Below are 26,938 nucleotides of genomic sequence, written 5' to 3' on the forward strand. Positions count from 1 at the left end.
AGGTGATGGACAGGTAAGGAGATAAGGTGAGAGAGGGAAACAGGAACGGGGAATGGTGAAGGAGGCAGGGGGAGGGGGGGGAATTACCAGAAGTTCAAGAAATTGATGATTATGCCACCAGGTTGGAGGCCGCCCAGCTGGAATACTGTATAAGGACATTCAATACTGTCATCCCCTCAAAACTAATCAATAGGCTTCAAGAACTTGGCCTCAATACTTCCCTGTGCAATTGGATCCTCGATTTCCTCACTTGCAGACCCCAGTCAGCTTGGATTGGCAACAACACCTCCTCCACAATCTCCCTCAGAACAGGTGCAACACAAGGCTGGGTGCTGTGTATGGCTAAACACAGCTCCCAAGCCATATTCAAGTTTGCTGATGACCCTTCTGTCATTGGCCAAATCAAATGTGGTGGTGAATCAGTATATAGGAGGGAGATTGAAAATCTGGCTGAGTCATGCCTTAACAATAACCTGTCATTCAATGTCAGCAGACCAAGGAGCAGATTAGTGACTTCAGGAGAAGGAAACCAGAGGCCCTTCAAGCCGCACTGCGCAGCAGCAGCGCACAATTTAACCCTCGCCTAATCATGTTAATTTACAATGACCGATTAACCTATCAACAGCTATGTCTGTGAACTGTGGGAGCAAACTGGAGCACTCCGTGTAGAGGCTGCCTGTACGACCGCCTTACAGGCAACGATGGAACTGATCCTGGGTTGCTGGTACTGTAAAGCACTGTGCACAGTAAGTAGAAGAACATAGTAGAATCAATGAGGAACTGTACCAGACAGGACAGACAAACAACCAATGTGCAAAAGACAACAAACTGTGCAAATACAAATGAAAAAAGAAACCGCGACGCTACCATGCCACTCTTCTATAGATATGTGATGGCGGGTATATTGACTGGTTGCATCACAGTCTGGTATGGAAACACCAATGCCCTTGAACAGAAAATCCTACAGAAAGTATTGGATATGCCTCAGTCCATTCAGGTATAGCCTTCCTCACTATTGAGCATCTTTACACAGAGTGCTGTTGCAGGAAACCAGAATCTATCATCAAGGACCCCCAACACACAGGTCATGCTCTCTTCTCACTGCTGCCATCAGGAAGAAGGTACAGGAACCTCAGGACTCACACCATCAGGTTCAGAAATAGTTATTACCCCTCAACCATCAGTCTCTTAAACCAGTGGGACAACGTCACTCAATTTCAAGTTCCCACAACCCATGGACTTACTTTCAAGGAATCTTCATTTCATGTTCTTGATTTTTACTGCTTATCTACTATTACTTTTTCTTTTGTATTTGCACTTTGTTGTCTTATGCACATTGGTTGTTTGTTCGTCTTACTGAGTACGGCTCCACACTGATTCTATTATGGTTCTTGGATTTACTGAGCATGCCCGCAAGAAGCTGAATGTCAGGGTTGTATATGCGACATATATGTACTTTCATAATAACTTTGAAACTGCAATTGACTGTACTCCCAAGGAATGGAATCATATATAGTACTGTCATCATGGCAACAGCACTATTAACCCAATTTGCATGATTAGGTTAGATGAATGGATATACTATGCATTGATATTAAAATGTCAATGCTTTTCAGTTCAAATTAGATAAACTACAAATAGATTTTCATTATAGCAATTCACATCAACATTTAGTAAAGGGTTTATGCTATTATATTCAGTATTTCTAGTTGCCAACCTTTAGGATATAGGAAATGATAAGAAGGGTCTGACTGGCATTACACAACATTTCAAGGTGTCCCTCTGCAAACTCTACCATTTGCAAGTTTAGAAGAAGGTGTGCTTCTCTAATACGAGTAATTTCAAAATTTCTTTGTAGATCTATAATTTAGGATGTCTTTTTTTATGGAGGGAAATGCCCAACAAATGCATTACTCAATACAGCCATGAAGAACAGATTTTAAGACTAAATCCTTTTCTAATTTCAGTAGCAGCTTATCATTTCAATTTGTGCACCCAAGTATCTTGAACAGAAAAATAAAAGCTAAATTAGTTCGAACCTTTTGGCTAAATGTGATGGCTTAAGATACCGAAAGGAAATGGGTTTTTGGAAGGCCTCTCCCAACAAAAACATATTAAGAAAATATCAAAATCAGGTTGTTTTCTTAACTTGGAAATCTGTATTATTTAATATTCTCAATAGCTGTTGGATAATACCCAGGATGAACCAGAAAGTTTAATGTGCACAATTCTCTACCTGCCAAGAAGCTAAAGAAATTCCAGGATTAAAAACCCCAATGGTGTATTCACACTTAAACCTGGCAGCAAATCAACTTGAGTTCACATAATTTGGAAAATCATCTGTAAAGAAAAGATCAGATTGTGAGATTTGAATGTATTTTGAAGACATTTTATGGTATTGCATAAAGACAGGATGCTACTGCAGCATATACATCCGAAAATAATAGGAGAATTAAGAAAATTTGTACTATTATCTTCAAGTGGAATAACTAATTTGGGAAAGATCATAAGATTTTTCTTTCTCTTTTATGGCTCTCTTAATCCTGAAGGGACAGTGTGGCCAACTCCAACTCCTTATTTAGCACCACAACAAAAGAGGAAGTAGTGTTGGGATAAAGAAGGCAAATTATTGTGCACTGAAAAGCTGGACTAATACTATAGATAATGCAATAAGAAGAAATAGAGGCAGCTATGAAGGGCGCTTAGTTTAGTTTAATCAGTATTTTTGTTTATTAATGCTGTTTATTTCCCTTATTCATAGAACTGATTCAGTTAGGAGAATCTGGCAATAAGAATCAATTTCAAGAGGAAAAGAAATATCAAGCTGCAAAATAGATCTTCATGATTGTATCTTGCCTGCCATATGTAGGAAGTTTACCAAATTTGACATTCCTGGATTTTAAAAGCCAAATAATTCCCACAGGTTTTAAAAAACAGCTACTTGCAAACAGCATAATTTTGAAAAAAATTATGTGCTTCAAAAGAGTAATTGCATCCTTGTGGAATTTATGCCTCAACAAAGATAGTCCACACAAGTACATATTCCTCACTTCCCCACAGAATGTTGGTTCATCATAGTGCTGTCTTCTAGTCAGAACACTCAGTTACATACCTCACTGTACTTAGAAAGAAGTATCCACTCAGGTTGCCCTACTCCTGTGCTAGGAAGCTGGTTCAAGTGTTGGCTTTTAGCCGTGCTTTCACAGAAATAGCTGATATGGAGAAGTTGTCTGTGAATCCTGGTATAATGCAGACTGGAATGACCAATACAGCCACTGAGCACTGACATATGAGTCATGATGAAAACAGATCATTGCAGGAGACTACGTTGATAACCATTCTGTTGCTGCAGTTTGTGTCATCACCAGCTGTTGGATGTGATAGAAGCAGCTGTCTTCCCATCTCTTCATTTGGTTGCAGAAGCTCACAGGCTAGCGACCACCTTTGAGCTTGAAACCCAAGAAGTCTCTGGCCTAGGGAGAGCTGTGTAGCCAAACAAAGAGACAGGAACTTCCATGCCCTTCAACAGGAGGTGATGACAGGCACCATCGGATTCAGTCGGTCTATCAATACATGATGTAAGTGCTGTCGGTTCCCGTTGAAGGTCCATATTTGTGCTGAGTGATCACAGCACTCACCCACACCTGCCAAACACCAGCCTCGCCACAGGCAATTCATCGCTAGATTTGTGGCAGGTTTACAGCAGAGCAGCAATGTCATTACTGTATCTCTATATTAGAATCAACTTCATAAATACTCTCATTCCCGGGTTACAAATTCATCCTGACTTACAAGTGAGGTATCAGTGTAGGTTCATTAATTGCCATATGGTCTATCAACTAACCAGTGTAGGTTCCTTTGTGCTGCTTCTTGGAAAAGCAAATGGACAGAGATAGAACTATAAACAGAACATCCTTTATTAAAGATAGCAGCTCTCAACTAAATAGAAGTACCTTATATAACTCAATTAGATTTTAAGGGTGCTTTTAGACATAAATACTATGCAGAGCAATCAATCGTTATTGATTAATCTTAAAAGATGAATACATAACACACAGAAAATCATTTAAGTACCTACTTTTGTATAGAAATAATATCCCAAGGTGCATCGCAGCTATGTAACTGAACAAGTTATGTCAAAGCTCATACGGAGAGTTGATGAGAAATGGCCAAAGGTTTGGGAAAAAAGGTAAGTTTTAAGGAGCCTTAAAAGTAGAAAGTGAAGTTGAAAAGCAGAGAGGTTTATACTAGGAATTCTGGAGCTTAACACCTTGCTGGGTGATGTTCTAGCAGCTACTATTGCAGTGATTGAGTTCAGATACGTTCCACTGGCCAGGCTGAATGAGCACCAATAACTAGGACAATTATATTGCTGAAAATTATAGGAAAGAATAAGGTAGACGTAGATTTGAATGCAAAGATGATAATTTTAAAATCAAAGCACTGCTTAAACATCAATTTTGATATTGATACAATAACATCAGTGTATAGAAATTTGGGAACCATAGATCCAAAGTAACTTTTTGCATGTGTAGGGGTATGTAGTCTTTCATACAGTTCCTATATTAACCTTAAAATATTCTATTTTGAAAGAAAACGACCTAATTTGCGAATGGATGATCATTACTAATTATTTCCACTATGTACCAAAGGACTCTTCTACTTTTAATAAACATGTTCATAAGATTGCTTATAAAAGTAGTTTAAATGGTGAAATTATAATTTCACTTTATCCCCCCTATAACAGTCCAGCAAACATCTGAGGGTACACTCTCCAAATAAACCTCAAGAGTGGCACTTGTGCTCTGTATAAATAACGTTCAAACTTATTGAAACTGCAAATATATTGACTTCACAATACTGTGAATATAATGCCTGGATGACATTATAAAAGTAAAGAAAGCCACACACTGTTTTCTATTTCTTGTATATAATTCTGTGAATAAAATTTATTTTCGAAATAAAAATATTGCCATTTTAATATTGAAAAATGTAACACCTTATTTAGCCAAAGCATGGTTCCTTGAGACAATTGATCAGATAATTGTTTTTTGATGCTTAATAATAGTTATAAAATATAACCCAGCACAATCCACCAAGAGGACAGGTAGGACAGTCTGTGTGGTAGTGTGTTCCTTCTGTCATTTATGCTGGGTTACTGTATGCTGCTGACGCATGGACTCCTGGTTATCAGTTTCACCTCAGCGTCCCTTCTCCATTTTCAGGCCAAGAATTCCTATTGGTCAGTGAAGATGTTGCATTTTTTGCTAAGAACCTTTTAAAAATATTCATAAATCATTTTCCCTGATCTCATGGCTATCTCTTCTTAGGACAATATTTCAAGTAGCGCCATTTTGGAAGTGTGATATAAGACCAATGAATGAGACGACCTGCTTCTGTGTATTTAGGGCCTCAGTGCTGTAGTGTTTATTTGGCAATTTACTTAACTAAAGATGCTACTGGTGGTATGTTCACAGTGTCTTGAGTTTTCTCTACAAAGACCATCCCTTCCACTCTACCCACTCCCCACAAATCTACTCCCAGGAGATTACAGGTGCAGGAATCTGGATCAACAAGCAGCATTGATAGCACCCACCATCACCTTCCCCCTTTCAACCCTGGTATGATAAGAATGTCCAGGAGCTAACTGCAAGGGCAAGACTTTACCGGATTGGAAGCTCTACCATTCCCCAATGAAATGGAACAGCTCCACAATCACCTGAAAACTAGAAGCAAAGATCTAGGTAGTTATTATAAAGTAAGACAGAACTTCAATTTGTATATTCATAATTGCCATCTAAAATGTGCAAAAGGGAAGACTCCAGTTGATAGAAACATAGAAAATAGGTACAGGAGTAGGTCATTCGGCCCTTCGAGCTTGCACCGCCATTCAGTATGATCATGGCTGATCATCCAACTCAGAACCCTGTACCTGCCTTCCCTCCATACCCCCTGATCCCCATAGCCACAAGGGCCATATCTAACTCCCTCTTAAATATAGCCAATGAACCGGCCTCAACTGTTTCCTGTGGCAGAGAATTCCACAGATTCACCACTCTCTGTGTGAAGAAGTTTTTCCTCATCTCGGTCCTAAAAGGCTTCCCCTTTATCCTCAAACTGTGACCCCTCGTACCGGACTTCCCCAACATCGGGAACAATCTTCCTGCATCTAGCCTGTCCAATCCCTTTAGAATTTTATACGTTTCAATAAGATCCCCCCCTTAATCTTGATGATTATGATGATAATTTTGTGAGGAAGAAAAAGGTTGAAAAAGCTGAGATTAGGTTAGCATTCCTTTGGAGCAAAATGAAAAGATGTTGAAGGGAATGAAGAAGTTGTACAGATACTTGCCTCCATGAGCCAGGCCACAGAATATAAGAGCAGGAAAGTTAAGATACAGGTTATAAGTAGGACATAGGTTAGGCCACAGCAGGAGTACTGGGTGCTACTTTAAAGGAAGGTTCTGAATGCATTGGAGAGGGTGTTAGGAGGTTGTCTGCGATGGACCATTTCACTTCCGACCAGAGATCAACTGTCTGGGTCTGGGCAGGACGAAGGGGAAAACTGATTGAGGTTTACAAAATTAAGTGGTTCACAGGTAGGGTAGCTGGTAGTGAACTTTTCCCCATAGCAGAAGTATCTAAAAGCAGAGAACAGTGACTTAGGGTAAAGGGGGCTTAGAGGGGATCCAAGAAATTTGGAACAACTGTGCAAGTGCGTAGCCGAGACAGACACTCCCACAACATTTAAGAAGCATCTAGATGAGCACTTGAATTACCAACTCATAGAAGGCTATGGAGCAAATTCTCATGAACTGGATAAATATAGAAAAGCAATTTATAGTCAGAATGGACATGGTAGGTCGGAGGCAACAGGAAAACTGCAGATGCTGGAAATTCAAGCAACACACATCAAAGTTGCTGGTGAACGCAGCAGGCCAGGCAGCATCTCTAGGAAGAGGTACAGTCGACGTTTCAGGCCGAGATCCTGACGAAGGGTCTCGGACTGAAACATCAACTGTACCTCTTCCTAGAGATGCTGCCTGGCCTGCTGCGTTCACCAGCAACTTTGATGTGTGTTGTAGGTCAGAGGGCCTGTTTCTGTGCTGGATGACTCCATGATGATCATTCATATATAGATATCACTGAGTATAAAACTGATACACTGTAAATCCAGGCCAGAAGATCTCTGCACTGAAAACTTGAGGAGCATGGAGTGTTTGTTTGTTTGTTTGTTTGTTTGTTTATTTATTTATTTATTGATTGATTGATTGATTGCTATTTTATATTTGCATTTGCACAGTTTGTTGTCTTCTGCACTCTTGGTTGATCTTTCACTGATCCTGTTATAGTTACTATTTTATAGATTTGCTGAGTATGTCCACAGGAAAATGAATCTCAGGGCTCTATATAGTGACAAATATGTACTTTATAATAAATTTACTTTGAACTTTTACTATTGAAATTAGCATGAGATGACTGAGTGACACCAACAGTGGCAGGGTCAAAGACTTCATAAATTATAAAGTGACCATAATACAGCAATAGATGTGCAATAACCCCTCTCCAAATCAAGATTTTCATGCAAAGTTCACAAAGATGATCAGTAAGCTCGAGCCATCCTGTGCATCTAATCAGCTCAAAACTGAAAATGTGAGTTAACGTTGTTTGACAATGAACACCTATGAAGGGTTGTATTTTTACACTTAATTGCCCTATGGGGTAAAATTATCTCTAAAAATATTCCAAACTAGAACGTCTAAGATGCTGCAAGGGATCCAGCATTGTTTATTTAATCAGGATGAAATTTTAATTATGAAAGCCACAAAGGAAGAGAACCTTCAGGCATTTGAGGAAGGCTTTAGAGGATGATATCAACATAAAATGGCATATGTGTTTTTATGCAATATGAAGCAATTTATTCAGATAAAATAAATGAAATTGGACTGCAGCCAGTCATCGGGAAAGTTGAGGTCATGATCAGAACCAGAAACCCTGAAAACATAATTGAGCTTTAATTTCTATAGGTATGATCCAACATAATATACTAAATTTCCACCAGAATTTGTGACAGTGTTGACATCAGCTATAAAGGGGAAAAAAAAACAAGGTTTGATGATGGGATAAAAGCTTGCAAAAAATTGTTTAGTGTTTGAAAGAAAAGTCTTGGCAGCAAGTCCTTTATGATACCAAATGCAAAATCACGCAATGCTTCCATCTATGGAAAAGGGACAGTATTCAGTTATGTCATATTCAGTGGCCGTAAGAAGCCACTGGCTTATATAGAAACATAGAAACATAGAAAATAGGTGCAGGAGTAGGCCATTCAGCCCTTCGAGCCTGCACCGCCATTCAGTATGATCATGGCTGATCATCCAACTCAAAACCCTGTACCAGCCTTCCCTCCATACCCCCTGATCCCTTTAGCCACAAGGGCCATATCTAACTCCCTATTAAATATAGCCAATGAACTGGCCTCAACTGTTTCCTGTGGCAGAGAATTCCACAGATTCACCACTCTCTGTGTGAAGAAGTTTTTCCTAATCTCGGTCCTAAAAGGCTTCCCCTTTATCCTCAAACTGTGACCCCTCACTCTGGACTTCCCCAACATCGAGAACAATCTTCCTGCATCTAGCCTGTCCAATCCCTTTAGGATTTTATACGTTTCAATCAGATCCCCCCTCAATCTTCTAAATTCCAACGAGTATAAGCCTAGTTCATCCAGTCTTTCATCATATGAAAGTCCTGCCATCCCAGGAATCAATCTGGTGAACCTTCTTTGTACTCCCTCTATGGCAAGGATGTCTTTCCTTAGATTAGGGGACCAAAACTGCATACAATACTCCAGATGTGGTCTCACCAAGGCCTTGTACAACTGCAGTAGTACCTCCCTGCTCCTGTACTCGAATCCTCTTGCTATAAATGCCAGCATACCATTCGCCTTTTTCACCACCTGCTGTACCTGCATGCCCACTTTCAATGACTGGTGTATAATGACACCCAGGTCTCATTGCACCTTCCCTTTTCCTAATCGGTCACCATTCAGATAATAATCTGTTTTCCTGTTTTTGCCACCAAAGTGGATAACTTCACATTTATCCACATTAAATTGCATCTGCCATGAATTTGCCCACTCACCTAACCTATCCAAGTCACCCTGCATCCTCTTAACATCCTCCTCACAGCTAACATTGCCGCCCAGCCTCGTGTCATCCGCAAACTTGGAGATGCTGCATTTAATTCCCTCGTCTAAGTCATTAATATATATTGTAAACAACTGGGGTCCCAGCACTGAGCCTTGCAGTACCCCACTAGTCACTGCCTGCCATTCTGAAAAGGTCCCGTTTATTCCCACTCTTTGCTTCCTGTCTGCCAACCAATTCTCTATCCACATCAATACCTTACCCCCAATACCATGTGTTTTAAGTTTGCACACTAATCTCCTGTGCATGTCCACAAGAAAGTGAATCACAGGGTAGTATATGGTGATATACATGTACTTTTCAAAGTAAATTTATTGTCACTTTGACATACATAAGAGGCAAGGTTCTTACAGAACTTTGACCAGGTGGTTACCAAGAGGGGATTTCCCTTAGTGGGGGTTAATTAGAACTTTGGGGGGGGGAGAAGAGGAGACATCATTGTTTGTTTTATAACACAGAATCACTCAATTCAGGCAGTTGAGGAATTTGCTTTCTCTAGACGGTGATGGATCACTGGAATTCTGCACCTCAGAGAGCTATGCACTCAATGTCATCTGATAGATTTGAGTTACAAAGAAACCATGGGTTATGGGAGATAGCAAGGGAGCAACAGGGAAGATTTGATGCACTATGATTTCACTAACTGGTAGAACAGATTCTCTGGGCATCTCCTGATGAAGAGTTTTGGCCCAAAATGTCAAATATCTATTTCCTTCCATAGATCTTATCTTCCATAGATTCCATAGGCCTCATCTCAAACAATAACGAGGTTGCCTACAGGGAAGAAGTCATCTCTCTGACACATATGTTATGCACACTGAATAAAAATGAAAAGAAAGCTACGTTCAAACTTGGCTTCTGCCTATCCTGCTCCCTTCCTCTTTGTCAGTTCCACTAAGGGGGGTATATTCCAGTTTCTAGGTCTAATGAAACGTCGATTCCTGAAATATTGAGGTATCTTTCTCCTATTAAATGATGGTTGAGCATTGCAGAATTCTCTGCTGTTGCTTTGCCACATGAGCTCAGGTGACTGAAGAATCAGGTTCGGCACCACTATCTCAGACAGCCAGGAAGGCAAGTGACACCTGAATAATCTGAAATTAGTTAAAAGTACAGAAATATTTAAGCTATACATTCTGCTGGACAAACAACATCATATTGGTGCCAAATAGGCACGTGCATTGGATCCAACTTCTGCTGCAATTACACTGAAGCCTTTCATATTTATCTTTCAGCTCCTGCTATTATTCCATCTGGCTAAGGTTCAATGTCTCCCTGCACTGAGTAGAGCCAAAACTCTGATTCATACCTCATTGTAATGGATGGCTCTTACTAGTGCTATCAATCAGTACTGTTGTCATTGCTTGTTTGATTTACAATGCATAGGGAACTACATAAGGATGATCAATGTCCGCCTACAATTAAGTACTACCTCCAGCACTGGAAAGGACAAAGAGAAACACTTGCATTTATATAAATGTTCATTGCATTTCAGATTGGCCTCCAAAGAGAATTAAAACTAATTACATTTTAGAGGTAGAAAATATTGTAGCACAGAAACTTGCACATAAAAAGTATGAATGATTATATAATCTTCAGTTAATAATAGTAGTTTAGTATTAAGCTTTCTTTCTTCTTTTTGTGATTGAAGTTGACTTGTTTCCACTGTTTTGTGGGTTCTGAGGCAACTGTTAAGGCCAATATGAGGACTGTCGACTTTCTCAGATAAGGGAAAGGTGCCTCTGACAACACAGGTTAATGTTTAGCTTTTGAACTGCTGTGATCCTTCTGTCATTTCCACATTGCGTGCAAGCTCTCAACACTCTCAATGACTTCTAAGTGCTCCTTTTCGACTTTGTACAGTCATGGGCCAAAAATTTCCCAGAGTCAGCGAGGTTGATGCAATTTTACAGGGAAGAAGCTTTGAGCACATCATTGACGCTATTTTGCTGTCTGCTTAGTAAGCTCTTCCAAGAATATATCTCAGAATAGAGCATCTGTTTCAGGAGTCAGGTGTTCAGGTTTACAAATATTGTGATCTTGCCCAGTGAACTGGCCAAATTAATAGATTAGTCCTTAAGTTTCCTTCTCATAATTTCACTGAGAGACAGAAAACATCTAACTTTCAGGTTATCCTGGTACCAGCACAGATATGCCCAAATCTATAACACTTTTGGAAATGACAGCTTTTGACATCGAGACAAGTCTGTTACCAGTTAAACAACCAGTAGTTAATGTTCATGGTCTGGAAGTTGTTCCAAGCCTGAAATTGGTTATTAATATGGGTTACAATTGTTAGATATGTGCACATGAATCCGAAGGCGGGTTCCTCATGATTGTCATAGTCAGTGGAGAGGAGTGGCGGGATGAGTTCCCACTACCTATTAAGTGTACCAATAGTATGCATCTCAAATAGCCTCTGACAACCAAGTCCAGCTCCTGGCCTTCATATGTAGCTCAGCTACTAAGCCCAGCGGAACCATTTCTACTGACAGGAGACAGGGCAAAAGCAGGTTACCGGTGCCTTAAAACCAGTCACTTTGGGCAGATTGGGCTCATCAGCAGTGGTTGGCAGCTCAGCTAGGAGAAAGAAAACTCTGAACTCAAACTTCCACTGCCTTGTCCACTCATAGGGAAGGCTTCAGGAGAAAAAAACAGAGGAAAAGTCCGGAGCTAGAGCCTCCTAAGGTAGCCTACATTGAGTTCAACGCTGACTGGCAACTACTGCAACACTGCTGGTGCCAAACTGTATCAACCTCTGCCATTCCTTTGGATTAATCAGCTGTGTGGAGAGGGGGAGGCTGCTGAATGGGAACTATTTTGAAAATTACATTTTCCACGCCCTTTACCCTCCGACAATATTCAGCAAACCTTGCCAGTTCAGCTAACCTTAACATAGTTTCCTGGTTCAAGAGATAAATAACAAACCAAACCATAGTTCTCTACCAATATTTTTCACTCATTACTGACTGAATCTAGAGTGCCAATTACAATGATTCACAGAGCTGGGTAAAATTATCATCTTACCTTAACTGTTTCCAGATCAGTTTTCCCCATTTCTTCTGTTTCATCTATCAATATGAGGGAGGTTTAGAAGTAAAAGCCATGCAGGAACAGAAGGAGCATATTTAATGAAGGAAAATGCTTTTACAGAATGGTTCTATACAGTACTTGCAAAAAAACCGATTCATGCTGAATATTGAATGATGGTGCAAGGTTTCAGGTTACAATCTAGTTTTCCAAGTAGACAAGCTCTGGCTTTTTAATTGGTAATTTATGAATAAAAACAAGATTGATATTTTAATTATTTAAATCACCTTCAAGATCAATTGGTATAAATGGAAAATGAGATTCATTAGATATATCATCAATAAGAAATGCAAAAAAGGTTTCAGAACATTAAATGTCCACAAAATAACGTGAGAAACACCAAAAAACATTTTTGAACTTACTTAGAAAATTGCAAAATTCATAAAAAATAGGTGCTTTACACTCATGCTGTAGCTGTAATAATCTCTATTAAAATGCCTGACCTACCTCTGCTCTGAGCTCCTAGTATAATATTAAAAGCCCGAGTGTCTTGTGAATCTTATCAGCTTAGCGCAATAAGTACAGCCTGAATTATCAAAACTGTAAACGCAGTATGCAAAGAAACCAGAATTAAGAGAATTCTTTTTTCCACTGTTACTGAAGAGAAGTATTAATCAATTACAGTTGTGGAGGTATGACCATCATCCAGCCTGCTGTTGTGTACAGTGCTTGCCACAAATCTTTTCCACTGCCCTGATGGACACCAGCAACCCAACCAGACAGTACATACTTCCACAGACCACACAGCTCTCCACAGGAACATTTGTTTGCTAAACTTCTATACCAGGTACAGCAAACTCATTGGAATCAATGGAAGAAATTTGCTGCTAGGAAATTAGTAAAGTTTTTTTTTAATTGCTTGGATCATCTGTGATTGACTTCATGGCTGTAGACTCACTTCTGTGAACTTCAGCTCTGAATGTTATTGCTTTTACTGTTTGCAACGTTTGTTTTTTCTTCTGCACATTAGGTGCTTGGAGGTCTTTATTTAATGGGTTCTATTAGATTTCTTTGTTCTGTGGCTGCCTGTAAGGAGACAAATCTCAAGGTTGCATAGAATATACATACTTTGATAATAAACATACTTTGCACCTTGAATGCTTTATCATTTGAAATGTGGACATGTGTGCATTTACTTTTAAGCACTTTAATTACTTTTTACATAATTTTGAATTGTTGGTAGATCCTGATCAAATAATTCTGAATGCCAGTGAACAAACATTGAAAGCAGTTTTGACTATCTGTGGATATGCGGTGCAAGATCTCACATTGTTTTTGCCACTATAGGTGGTCATTTGTGCTCTAAAAGATTGTGCTGCTTTGCATCTTGCTGATGTCCTTGAAGGAACCAGTGACCATGAGATCCAGACGAAGGTGACCAGCAAATCTGGGATAGCTGAAGGATATTCACATATTCATGTGAGGCTATAGAAACTGTTGCCTAGTAGAGGATATTGTCACTGATGACCTGCAGGAAGCAGATCAATTACAAGATATGCACACTTGTAGAGGGCGAAGGCCAGAACAAGATATAACTAGAGTTTCTTATGAGGCCAGATGAAAAACTCCTGCTCAAATTGACTTCAAAAAATTGAACGTTTAATGTGGCAGGTCTAAATAGGCCAAGATTTTAAAAATCGCCAATTCAATTAAAATGTCCTTTTTTTAATTGCAGATGAGTCAGTGTAATAATGAGGGTCCAATCCTGCAAATCTCTCAACTACTCAAATCAAGACATTGTAATCTCTGCTCCTGTCTATATCTTATTTTCTGTGAGATTATCTGCAATTCTTTCTCTACTTGGAACCGTTGAACTTAGCATAAGAAATTCAGCACATTGTAGTGACCAAAGGAAAGTGAATTCCACCATCCATTTACAAGGAACATCAATGATTCTACACAACATAAGCAGAATATGGAAGATAATTTAGTTTAGTTGTGGGAGAAAATAATTGATCATTTGCCACCTGAGCTATTCATGGTTCATCAGTCAATGACACTGATAAACACCTTCCACAATGCATAGGAATACTTCTGATACATTTTTCTTCATGATTGCACAGTCAAGCTGAATTTTAAGTCATAACTCTGGAAACACGTCAGTTAAAAGAAGGTAACACACACAAAATGCTGGTGGAATGCAGCAGGCCAGGCAGCATCTATAGCAAGAAGTACAGTCAACGTTTCGGGTCAAGACCCTTCGTCAGAACTGTTTGCTAGTTAAAAGAGGCTGTATATTGTATTGATAAATTCCTATTTTTGTCCCCTCTGCCATCCATGAACGTGAGCTAATCTAAAAAGTTATAGCATCAAGTGTTATAGCTAAGCAAGGGTAAAGGGTAGGACAAAATATGAATACAGAGAGTAGGATTAAATAGATCAAAAGCTTCGTTCTCTGAACAAACTTTTAAATGCATGCCATGGTCTCTGTGGAAGGCTGAACCAAACTGTTTATAACATACATTCCATTGACCTTGAGCCAACCTTTATTATTTCATCTCAAAGAACATTCATTTCCATCCCCAATATATTTCAAATGCACAGATCTGCACCAGCTTTAGTTACTAAGAGCCTCATCCATTTTTTTAACACCTGGTCTCAACTATCCAATGTACTACCAGTCAGCCTCCAACTTTAGCCATTCATAAACTTGAACTGATCTAAAAAGGCTCATGGTATTTGGAGTATAAACATGGGTGACGGCTAGGATAAAATATAGAAAGAAAGAGTAGGATCAAACAGGTCATTTTCATGTTAGTGGGCAAGTATTGCAAAGGTTAGTGCAGTGGACTTATCTATCACAATAGGTAACATTTCACTCAATGCCAGCAAAACCAAACAGCTGATAATTGACTACAGGAGGAGGAAACCAGAGGTCCATGAGCCAGTCCTCATCAGGGGATCAGAGATAGAGAAGCTCAGAAACTTTAAATTCTTTGGCATTATCATTTCAGAATATCTGTCCTGGTTCGAACATATAAGTGCCATTACAAAGAAGGCATGACAGTGTGTTCTACTTTGACAACATTCTATAGATGCATGGTGGAGAGTATACTGACTGGTTGCATCACAGCCTGGTATGGAGACACCAATGCCTTTGAAAGGAAAAGCCTACAAAAAGTAATAGATACAGCTCAGTGCATCACGGTCTCTTCTCGTTGCTGCCATCAAGGAGGTAGAGGAGCATTCAATCCCATACCATCATGTTGAAGAATTGTTATTACTCCTCAACTATCAAGATCCTGACCAGACTGGGTAACTGCACTCACCTGAATACTGTACTGAATCCACAACCTATGGACTCACTTTCAAGGACTCTACAACTCAGGTTCTCAGCATTATTTATTTGTTAATTATTATTTTTTGTTTCTTTTTGTATTTGAACTATTTTTTTTACACATTAGTTGTTTGTCCATCTGTTTTGTATGCAGTTTTTCATTGATTCTATTGTGTTTCTTTGTAACTATGAATACCTGCAACAAAATTCATCTCAGTGTTGTATATGGTGCTATACAAGTATTTTGATAATAAATTTACTTTGAACTTTGATTTTCCCTGTCAAAGTCAAGATGAAGAGCAGAAAACAATTTGCTTTTGTGACCAAGTCGTGTTGCTTGCTGATAAATTAGTAAAATGAAGCAGTTGTGTCTTAAGTGTTCACAAGAAAAAAATAGACTAGATGTTTTATCAAATGATTAAAGTACAAGTTACTTGAAACAAAATAGTCATCTCTTTGCAATTATGGAGTCAGAGTCTGACAACATAGAAACAGGGCCTTTGACTCAACTCATCCACGAGGACCAAGATGTCCATCTAATCTAGTCCCATTTACCCATATCCTTTTGAAACTGCTCCCACCCATCTTTCCAAGTGGCTTCCCGTCTGGCTCTTGAGTCTCCTACCGTGGGAAAAAGACTCCAACAATTGTCCTCATCAACGATTTTATATAACTCTATAAATTTAATCCTCAGTCTCATACGCTCCAAGGAATGAAGTCCTATCATGCCCAACTTCTCCTATTAGCCCAGTTCGTTGAGTCCTAGCAACATGCCTGCAAGTCTCTTCTGCACTCTCTCTAGGATCATGGCATTTTTCATATAGCAGGGTGAACAAAACTGACATAATATTCCATGTGTGGCCTCACCAATGCCTTATACAACGGCAACATAATTTCCTAACTTTCATACTCAGTGCTTTGATAGATGAAGGCTGATGTGCCAAAAGACTTCTTCACCACCCTGTCTACTGATGACACCACTATGTACAAATACATGGTAAAGGATTACAACAGGATAATGAAGGCATTACTCGACAGAAAATTCTGGAAATGCCAGCTGAAGTATTCTTTACCATCTTAAGGCTAAGTTAACTAGAATGTATTAATTGGATATCACTGGCACAAGAAATGTAAAGCATCAGTGAAAAAAAAAAGCCTATTTTCACCACTGGTCAACAATTGTTTGATTTAATATAAAGGTCAGATTAAGTTGTCTACTACTTTAATCTCATAAGGACTATTTATCATATTACTAATCACAAAACTGTCCCAACTCATTCTCGATTTTCCTGAATTGTGCTGCCACAATGAAGCTATTCAATACACTACTTCATTCTAATTATTCTAATCATTTATCAGTTTTATTTTATTAAAGCAAAATTCAGCAACGATTAATCTATGCCTCCTGATACATTCTTGTTATTACGCATTGATGGCCAAGGTGAGCTCTAGTCATACAATAAATGGTTGTACCAGTGATGAAAGTTGCATTTACCAGTTTGATTTCACAAAAAAATCTGCTGCATCAATGGCTAATATTGTTATAAAGTATTAAGGGAAGCAAGCTCATAAAGCTGTGAGTGTTCTGTTAAAAATCATGGATATGAAAATGCTAATTGTTTCTTCTGCTATAGGTGCTCCCTGACCTGCTGTGTATGTCCAATATTCCCTGTTCTAATTAGGTGGCATGATAAGTAAGTTTGCAGATAATACTAACATTGGTGGGAAAAAATGGACCCTAAAGAATTGATTACAATAAGATCTAAGATTACAATAAGATCCAGCTCAAGTATGAAAATGAGGCAGGGAATGGCAAATGGAATTTAACTCAAACAAATGCAAAGTGCTGAAGTTTTGGAAATAAAACTAGGACAGGATTTACAAAGTAGGTAGCAGGGCCCTGGAGAGTGCAGTAGAAAAGATACTAATAGATACAAGTACATTGTTATCTGAAAATGGCAACAGAAGTGCATAGGGTAGTGAAGAAGGCAATTTTGGAATGCTTGCCTGGTTGCTCAGGGCAGTGAGAAAAGAGTTGTGATGTCATATTACAGATTTATAAGACATTAGTCAAATTGCATTAGTGAGATATACAAGACATTAGGGAGATCGGAAACATTGGTGAAACCTCCATAGGAGTTCTGCATAGTTATAGGAAGGATATGATTAAGTTAGAAAGGGTACTGAAAAATGTCACAAGGATGTTACCAAGATTAGAGGGCTTGAGTTATAAGAAGAGTGGGCTGGAGCTAATTTTCCTAAAGTGCGGGAGGGTGAGGACTGACTTTATGGAGGTGTATAAAAGCATGAGGGCCATAAATAAGGTGAATGGGGTCACTGTCTTTCTTCTCCAGAGGAGGACAGTCTAAAACTGGAAAGCACAGGTTTAAATTGAGGGGTGGGGGAAGATTCAGAGGGAACCAGAGGGGCAAATCTTTCCTCAAAGGTAGCTACATGGACAAACTGCCAGCGAATGTGGTAGAAGTGCATACAAATACAACATTTAAAAGAAATTCAGACATATACATGGATAGGAAAGGTTTAGAGGGTTATGGGCCAAACACAGGCAAATGGGATTAGTTCAGGTAGGAACTCAGTCACCAGGGCAAATTGGGCCAAGGGGCCTGCTTCAGTGCCGTATAAACTCTCTGGCATGCATATTCCAGTCACTAAAACATCCACCAACCATAACATTTTTTTAGCTTCTACCACTTGGTCATTTTAACATAGGGCAGTAATATAAAAGCTGTAGTATCAAATCAATTAGAATAGATCTTCTGAAACAGAAGGAGATGCCCATTATCTATTTTAACTTGAAAACAATCATTCCACAAGCCTTTACAAATGTGATGCAATAAAGTAAGATGTTAAAAAGAAATGCAATTGAATAAGATGCTATGGATATAATGTAATGGAGGAGAACAGTATAATAATGTGCTCTAGCTGATCTAATTCTGTCATATACTCAGAGAAATTCTATATAAAAACAAAGGTCAAAAACAAGCATGAATCAAAGCCAATTATTTGGCATCTGATACACCAATTCACTGAATGACAAACATGTCAAGCTTTGCATAATTATAGAGCATGCCTAATCACTGTTATGTACCCATATCTAATTGTTATTGTATATTATATACATTTCTTCCAGTTGATCATCCCAAATACTTAATATGAAAATCGACTACAGAAAAAGTAAATAATTGCTAGACAATCAAAATGAGTGCATAAAGTTGCCAATAAGACTGTTGTGACAGGAATACACATAGATTAAGACGTTAGTTGTCCTGTGGAATCAGCAGTTGGTCTGCCACCTGTCTTCAGGAGAGAGAGAGATAAGGAAAACAATGGAGCAGCATTCGGAGATGTTAATGAAGGGGATGGAGAGCTGTCAAGAGCGGCTCCCCCTTTGAACCCTGAACTGTTTGAAGTGATGGACAGGCGATACCCTAGCAGGGGGATAAAAAGGGACAGGTTTGCTAAGGCAGGACACAAACGACACCCGAGGTAACAAGACCCTGGAAGCGGTGCGTCTCTCACAAGTCGGTGGGAAGTACCGGGCCATAGACGCTCAGGGTGGAAAGGCACGATCGGCGGGAACCTGGTGTGTGTCCACCCTTGCCTGGGTGCCAGGTTCACCGCAGGGAAACGATCGTATCTGGAAACGGAGGGGTCACGGTCGGTGACCTCAGTTGACATCACAAAGGACTCGCCCGAAAGCTGGCTGCGAAGGTCTGTGTGTGGAAGCTGTTTTGAATATTCATTCGTTTTGCTCTCTCTCTCCTTCCCCCACACTGTCCATCTCCCACGGCAGCGATTACTGCGAACTGAACTGAACTTTGCGTTACTTTGAAACTGGTCATTTACCCCTAGACAACAATAGAGCTTGATTGATCCTGTTATCTTAATTCTGTGTACATGTATGTTTATCATTGCTGAACTGTTGCATTCATTATCCTTTTGATTAGAGTACTGTGTTGCTTGTTTCTTTAATAAAACTTTCTTAGTTCTAGTAATCCAGACTCCAACTGAGTGATCCATTTCTGCTGGTTTGGCAACCCAGTTACAGGGTACGTACCACTGTTTACCTGATAAAACTAATAAAGTTCATCTGAAAACTTATCACCTCATACTATAGCCAATGTATTATCAGTGGAAATATATATTAATAATTTAATATTATTCAAATTTTGTTTTCTTGATGTTTACTTAATCACTGCAAATGGGTAGATTATCTGAAAACAAATTTCACTTGAAATGCTAATAATGTTAAGGTATCACTAAAACCAGAGTACAGCACTTTCCTGAATAGCAAAGTAAGCAGAGGAGACAGCATATGGGGGTGTGGGGGGTGGGGGAGGCAAATGACTTCATCCATCACTGCATCAACCTATTTTCTTCTGCAGCTCACAGCTTATCCTTTTTAATGATCAGCCTAACTCTATCTAAAACTGATAAAACAGAAAAACGTGGGAATAATCCAGCATTTAACCAAAAGTGATTTTGGTAACTGATTAAATCCTGCTTTGGGTATTATTCAATAATAGGCCCCTATGAAGTGTAGATTGTAGAGAACTCAAGCTATATTTTAAGCAATAACCAGATTTCCATCTTCTTTAATACTTCCTTCTCTTCATTTTTTTTATGCAAGCTCATGTCCTATTATTCAGCACACATAAGCTCAGTACCAATGGAAGAATTTACTGTGCTCCATAAATATAATTCTGTTAAAAAGAGATTTGATTACTTGATTCAATATATATATAAATCAAAGTTCAAAGTAAATTTATTATCAAAGTGCATACACGTCACCATATACAACCCTGAGACTCATTTTCTTGTGGGCATACTCAATAAATTGAATAACCATAGTGGAATCAATGAAAGACCGCACCAACAGGGTGGACAACCTATGTGCAAAAGACAACAAACAAGAGGGGAGAGGGGAGAGGAATAATAATAATCATAATAAGTAAGCAATAAGCATTGAGAACATGAGATGAATAGTCCTCGGAAGTGAGTTCATAAGTTATGGGAACAGTGAAGTTCAGTGAAGTTCTGGTTCAAGAGCCCGCTGAACTTCCACATGTTCAGTTTTTTAAAAAGTGGTCACAGTTGGCATCATGTAAAAGGGCTCCTAAAGATCAAGCCGTGTCTATACTATAAATTCCTTACATTGACTGCTGTTAGGCACCACGAGTTAATCTCTGGCATTCAGCAACCATAATGTCATCAATCAGACTGGGCAGCCAATTATGTTGACGAATTCGCATAAACAACAAACCAGGAAGTAAAATCACTATATTAATTAGTGTTCTGTATGTTTTATACAGACACAACGGAGACTGCAAATGCTGGAAATCTGGAGTAATATGCACAAAATGCTGGATGAACTCAGCAGGTCATGCAGCAGCTATTGAGGGAAGAATCCACTGGGTCATTGAGTCCACTGCTGTTCACTCTGCTGACCCACGACTGTGCTGCAACACACAGCTCGAACCACATCAGCAAATTCGCCGATGACATGACCGTGGTGGGTCTCATCAGCAAGAACAATGAGTCAGCATACAGAGAGGAGGTGCAGCAGCTAACGGACTGGTGCAGAGCCACTAACCTGTCTCTGAATGTAAACAAAACAAAAGAGATGGTTGTTGACTTCAGGAGGACACGGAGTGACCACTCTCCGCTGATCATCGACGACTCCTCTGTAGAGATCGTTAAGAGCACCAAATTTCTTGGTGTTCACCTGGCGGAGAATCTCACCTGGTCCCTCAACACCAGCTCCATAGCAAAGAAAGCCCAGCAGCGTCTCTACTTTCTGCGAAGGCTGAGAAAAGTCCATCTTCCACCCCCATCCTCACCACATTCTACAGAGGTTGTATTGAGAGCATTCTGAGCAGCTGCCTCACGGTCTGGTTCAGAAATTGCACCGTCTCCGATCGCAAGACCCTGCAGCAGATACTGAGGTCAGCTGAGAAGATCATCGGGGTCTCTCTTCCCGCCATCACAGACATTTACACCACACGCTACATCCGCAAAGCAAACAGCATTATGAAGGACCCCACGCACCCCTCATATAAACTCTTCTCCCTCCTGCCATCTGGAAAAAGCCACCGAAGTATTCGGGCTCTCATGGCCAGACTATGTAACAGTTTCTTCCCCAAAGCCATTAGACTCCTCAATACCCAGAGTCTGGTTTGACACCAACCTACTATACCCTCTACTGTGCCTACTGTCTTGTTTATTATTTATTATTATTTATTGCCGTGCCTGTACTGTTTTGTGCATTTTATGCAGTCCTGGATAGGTCTGTCGTCTAGTGTAATTTTTATGTTTTTTTTCTTACGTAGTTCAGTGTAGTTCTTGTATTGTTTCATGTAGCACCAAGGTCCTGGAAAACATTGTCTCATTTTTACTATGTTCTGTACCAGCAGTTATGGTTGAAATGACAATAAAAAGTGACTTGACTTGACTCAAACAGCCGACACTCAGTTCTGATGAAGGGTCTCAGTCCAAAACAGTCTGCTTGTGCTTTGGGCTTAGGGGAAAATTAACTGATTTAAAAAAAAATTCTCAAGGAGCACACACATAATGCTGGAGGAACTCAGTAAATCAGGAAGCATCTATGGAATAACTAAACAGTTGACGTTTCAGGTCAAGACCATTCATGTGGTCCTGAAGAAGGGTCTCAACCCTTCCATAGATGCTGCCATAGATATTTTTAGAAATAACCCGCTTAAAGGAAAGATACATTTACAAGGCAATTTTCACAGGCTTGGCACGTCTTTGCAACATCTTTCCAAATTTTTAACAACTATCAGTTAACATGTGCATAGCAGTCTTGTACAGTCACATGACAATCACATTTTGTGACAGGTGATGAAAGATAAATGCTGGACAGGACGATGGGAATAAATCCTTGCTTTGCTTCAGAATAGCACCATGGATTCTTTTCTATCTTTCTGCAACTCTAGACAGGGGCTCAGTTTTACAACTCATTCCTAAAGGCAGAATCCCTCGGTACTGTGTTGGCATGGTAGTTCAGTACTCAAGTTCCTGGAGTGAAACTTGAATCCACAATCTTCTCACTCAGGGATAGAGATATAAGCAATTTGGGATAAAAAAGAAAACACAAGCTTTTTTTTTAAAACCCTATCTCAAAGTAGGCACCAGCCAACACGCTCAGTACTATCTCAAAGTATTGATATATTGAGTCGATAATAATATTATTAGTGATTGGTTTATTTTCTGTGCCAATGAATGGGATTAATGCAGGATCAATAGGATCAATCTAAATAGGTGTTTGATGGTTGGTGAGGCTCGGTGAGCTGAATAGCCTGTTTTAGTGCCGGGTCTCTCTATGAAAAGTCTGTCAAGTAAGGCTGATGACATGGGATGCCTCCTACAGCACCATTAGCTGCCAGTGCCCCCAAAACTAAACAAATGAACCAGACATATTATGGGCTTCTGGAAAGGTAGGACGAAGGAACACGTACCAATCCTCATAGAGGGATCAGAAGTAGAGAGAGTGAGCAATTTCAGGTTCCTGGGTGTCAAGATCTCTGAGGATCTAACCTGGTCCCAACATATCCATGCAGTTATAAAGAAGGCAAGACAGCAGCTATACTTTATTAGGAGCTTGAAGAGATTTGGTATGTCAACAAATACACTCAAAACTTGTATAGATGTACCGTGGAGAGCATTCTGACAGGCTGCATCACTGTCTGGTATGGAGGGGACACTGCACAGGACCGAAAGAAGCTGCAGAGGGTTGTAAATCTAGTCAGCTCCATCTTGGGCACTAGCCTACAAAGTACCCAAGACATCTTTAGGGAGCGGTGTCTCAGAAAGGCAGCATCCATTATTAAGGACCTCCAGCACCCAGGGCATGCACTTTTCTCACTGTTATCACCAGGTAGGAGGTACAGAAGCCTGAAGGCACACACTCAGTGATTCAAGAACAGCTTCTTCCCTTCTGCCATCCGATTTCTAAATGGACATTGAACCCTTGGACACTACCTCACTTTTTTTTAATATATAGTATTTCAGTTTTTTGCACGATTTTTAATCTATTCAATATAGGTATACTGTATGAAGTATACTGAATAAGATTTAAGTATTTATTTTCTTCTACATTATGTATTGCATTGAACTGCTACTGCAGCTAAGTTAACAAATTTCACGTCAGCATCATTTTGAAGGTTGACTTTGAATTGAATTCTCAGCTTTGCTTTGGTAGTGGGGACAGGAAAAAGATTAGTAGAGATGAATTCAAGCCAGTACTACAGAAAGCAGTGAGGACAGTAACAGATAGCAGCAGCTAATACAAAAAGAAAGAGCACATAACACTCCAGTTTTTGAATTTTTAGTTTTTCATGCTTTACAATTTTCACTGATTTTGGGCTCTACTGTAAAAAAAAAAGAACATGTGATTCACAAATAAAAATACTCAGTTAAATTGATCAAGATCTCTGGTTGTAATACTCATTTATGTGAACAAAGGGTTGGGGACTGAATACTTTTTCAAAGGCAACATATCTTTGAACACAGGAAGTTTTCAGAGTTAACATCTATCAGAAACTCACTTATTTTATCAGTCAGGTGCAACACTAAAACAACAACATGAACGTTCCTATCAATCTTTCTTTGTTGCGCACTGTATGTGGTACTTGAAACTATGACAGAATTACAGTGCCCAAATATTAATTTTTCGAAAGACCCTGCATTCACAAATGCACAGCACTTAAGCAATGGCATGGACCGAAAATGTGCAATTAAGCACCTATTCAAACAGGACAAAGCATATTTATTAAATTGAAAATCTGCATAGTGTGCATGTTCATCTCTTGCAAATGATGCACTTTCAACTTTGTCCAGCACAATGAAATACTTCCAAATCAGTTAAAAAATAGAAAGACAGCAGCTTGTACTACTAAGATTTAACAATATAATTCAAAGTCAACCTTCAAAATGATGCTGTGTTACACCAGCCTGTGCAAAATAATTCTGATGGGCAGCAGACTCAGAATTGGCAAGTTTACATGTAATGCTGGAGGCACACATAACAGCAGAATTGTTTCATTTTGTTGGTCTGAACCGTATCAAAAATGCCTTCATCTTATGAAAACTTTTTTCTTGACAACTATTTATAATGGTATCATGTATAGCTTGAAGCCTGTTCTGTAAAACCAATATATTTGCATACAACCACAACTTCCACATGATACTTATTACCTCTTATGTGTAGCATAACAGAAATGCTTTAATGAAAGGGTGGTCAATTAAAATGGGAAATTCAAACAGAAACAGTTTAGATTAATAGCAAACACACAAAAGGCTGGAGGAACTCAGCAGGTCAGGCAGCATCTATGGAAATAAATAAGCAGTCGACGTTTCAGGCTGAGACCCTTCTTCAGGACTGAGAAGGAATGGGACAGATGTCAAAACAAAAAAGCGGGGGGAGGGGAAGGAGGTAAACTGGAAGGTGACAGGTGAAGCCAGGTGGGTGGGGAAGGTCAAGGGCTGGAGAAGAAGAAATCTGATAGGAAATGAGTGGACCATAGGAGAAAGGGAAGGAGAAGGGGACCCAGTGAGAAGGTGAGATGAAGTAAAAGGTCCGAGTGGGGAATAGAGGAAGAGGGGAGTGGGGGAGGGGAATTTTTTTTACCGAAAGGTGAAATCGATATTTATGCCATCAGGTTGGCGGCTACCCAGATTGAATATAAGGTATTGCTCCTCCACCCTGAAGATGACCTCATCCTCACACAAGAGGAAGCCATGGACCAACATGTTGGAACTTTAGATTTATTAATTATTTAAATTATTATCTCAATGAATAGCTCAAAGTTCAAAGTAAGTTTATTACTGAAGTACATACATGTCACCATATACAACCCTGGTATTTTTTTGTTACCGTGTCAATTAGGTTGGCATTCACAGCCAGCTTCCTCCTTTGCCATATCCTACCCAGTCTTGGGACATCTGAACAGACGTCTCAGAATCCAGGCTCTTGGAATTGGAAAGCATTTAGAAAGCGCGATATCAGGGAAAAGTATGGGATTCAAGAATCAGCATTCACTGGAGAAAGGTGGTGAGGAATGAGTTCGGGCAGTCATGTGTTCTAGCACAGTGACTTGATGGAAGTATATCAAAGGCCAAGGGATCGGTTTGGCTGCTGCAACTCCCCATATTCAACACAAATTATTGTTATAGAGGCATAATGCAAAGCCCAGAGTGAAAGGTGTACTACCGGCATAAGTAAGAAAAATTAATATGCTTGTAGTATTTGAGCCTAGCTTTATTTGTCAAGATAAATAACAATGAAGTTATATGCACAAGCCATCACTGGATTATGATCTGGACAAACTTACATTGGAGTGAAATCTCATAATATTACTTAATTCAGAAATCTGATGTATGTACAAATGTTCATATCTACAAATGGTCAAACTAGTTTGGGTTCTCTCTCATACACACACATAAACACCTCTCTCCCTCATTTTTAGTAATTGTCTTATTTCACTCTTCTGGGGAGTTTTCACGGCAAGGGTGTGGAGGTATGGGCACCACATCAGGTGATTTTTGTGTATTATCTGACTTATGAACTACCTCACAGCCCAGGGGTGGCCAGTACTGAGTGAACTGAATTGATGGTGCAGAGGATTAGAGTTAGCATCAGGGTTGGTGATTTTAGAGATTCTTTCCTACAAATACTTACATTCCAAATTATCATCCAATGAACTATATTAGTCTCATTTTCCGGAGAAAATTCTTGTTTGCATTAACTATCAGGAACACTATCAAATATGACAAATTTGAAGGAAAAAAGGACAAAATAAACCAATTATTTAGGAATAATTTTGAAATATCTGAATTTGGAGTAGTCATTGATCAAACAAAATTGTAACAATGACATTAATAAATTTTATGGCATCATATTCAACTTAAAATAATGTGTCTCCAGCAGAACTTGTAACACATTTTATGATTACTATGCATTTTCCATATTTCATGTGTCTACTGCAAACTGACTAGTATTTCAAAATTCCAATTCACTTTATTACAAGGTGAAAAAAATCACTATTTTTGTTTACTTTTCCTTATATGTACAGTGGATTCCATTGAATTGGGTAATCAGTTAACCAGGGCAGCTGCTTATTTGGGACAACTCTCAAGATCAAAAATAATCACAGAATACCCTTCGTTTATTTGGGACACCATGGCACTTAACTAGGGCCGGACACTGTTGCTGAAGAGTTTCTAACTAGCATCAGACACGTGCACTTGTGTGGCTATTAGGCACTGCACTGTGCCTAGAGTGAACAGTTTTTAAATAGCATCAGCTGCACGTGCATGTGTTCAAAAAACA

The 26,938-nt window shown here is 39.3% G+C and overlaps 1 protein-coding gene across 10 annotated transcripts in view; it reads right to left on the reverse strand.

The window, feature by feature from the left end:
• Window positions 1–26,938, reverse strand: part of gramd1ba (GRAM domain containing 1Ba) — a 443,148-nt gene that overhangs the window by 224,548 nt on the left and 191,662 nt on the right. For 2 of the 10 annotated variants that reach the window (XM_063038610.1, XM_063038611.1), the window contains exon 3: window positions 12,231–12,274. The exons of the other annotated variants lie outside the window; for them this stretch is intronic. In XM_063038610.1, coding sequence (XP_062894680.1) covers window positions 12,231–12,274 — 44 coding nt within the window. The remainder of the gene's footprint in view (window positions 1–12,230; window positions 12,275–26,938) is intronic. 10 annotated transcript variants of the gene reach the window in all.

The sequence above is a fragment of the Mobula hypostoma genome, chromosome X2, assembly GCF_963921235.1.
Source record: "Mobula hypostoma chromosome X2, sMobHyp1.1, whole genome shotgun sequence".
In the NCBI taxonomy this organism is placed as follows: Eukaryota; Metazoa; Chordata; class Chondrichthyes; order Myliobatiformes; family Myliobatidae; genus Mobula; species Mobula hypostoma.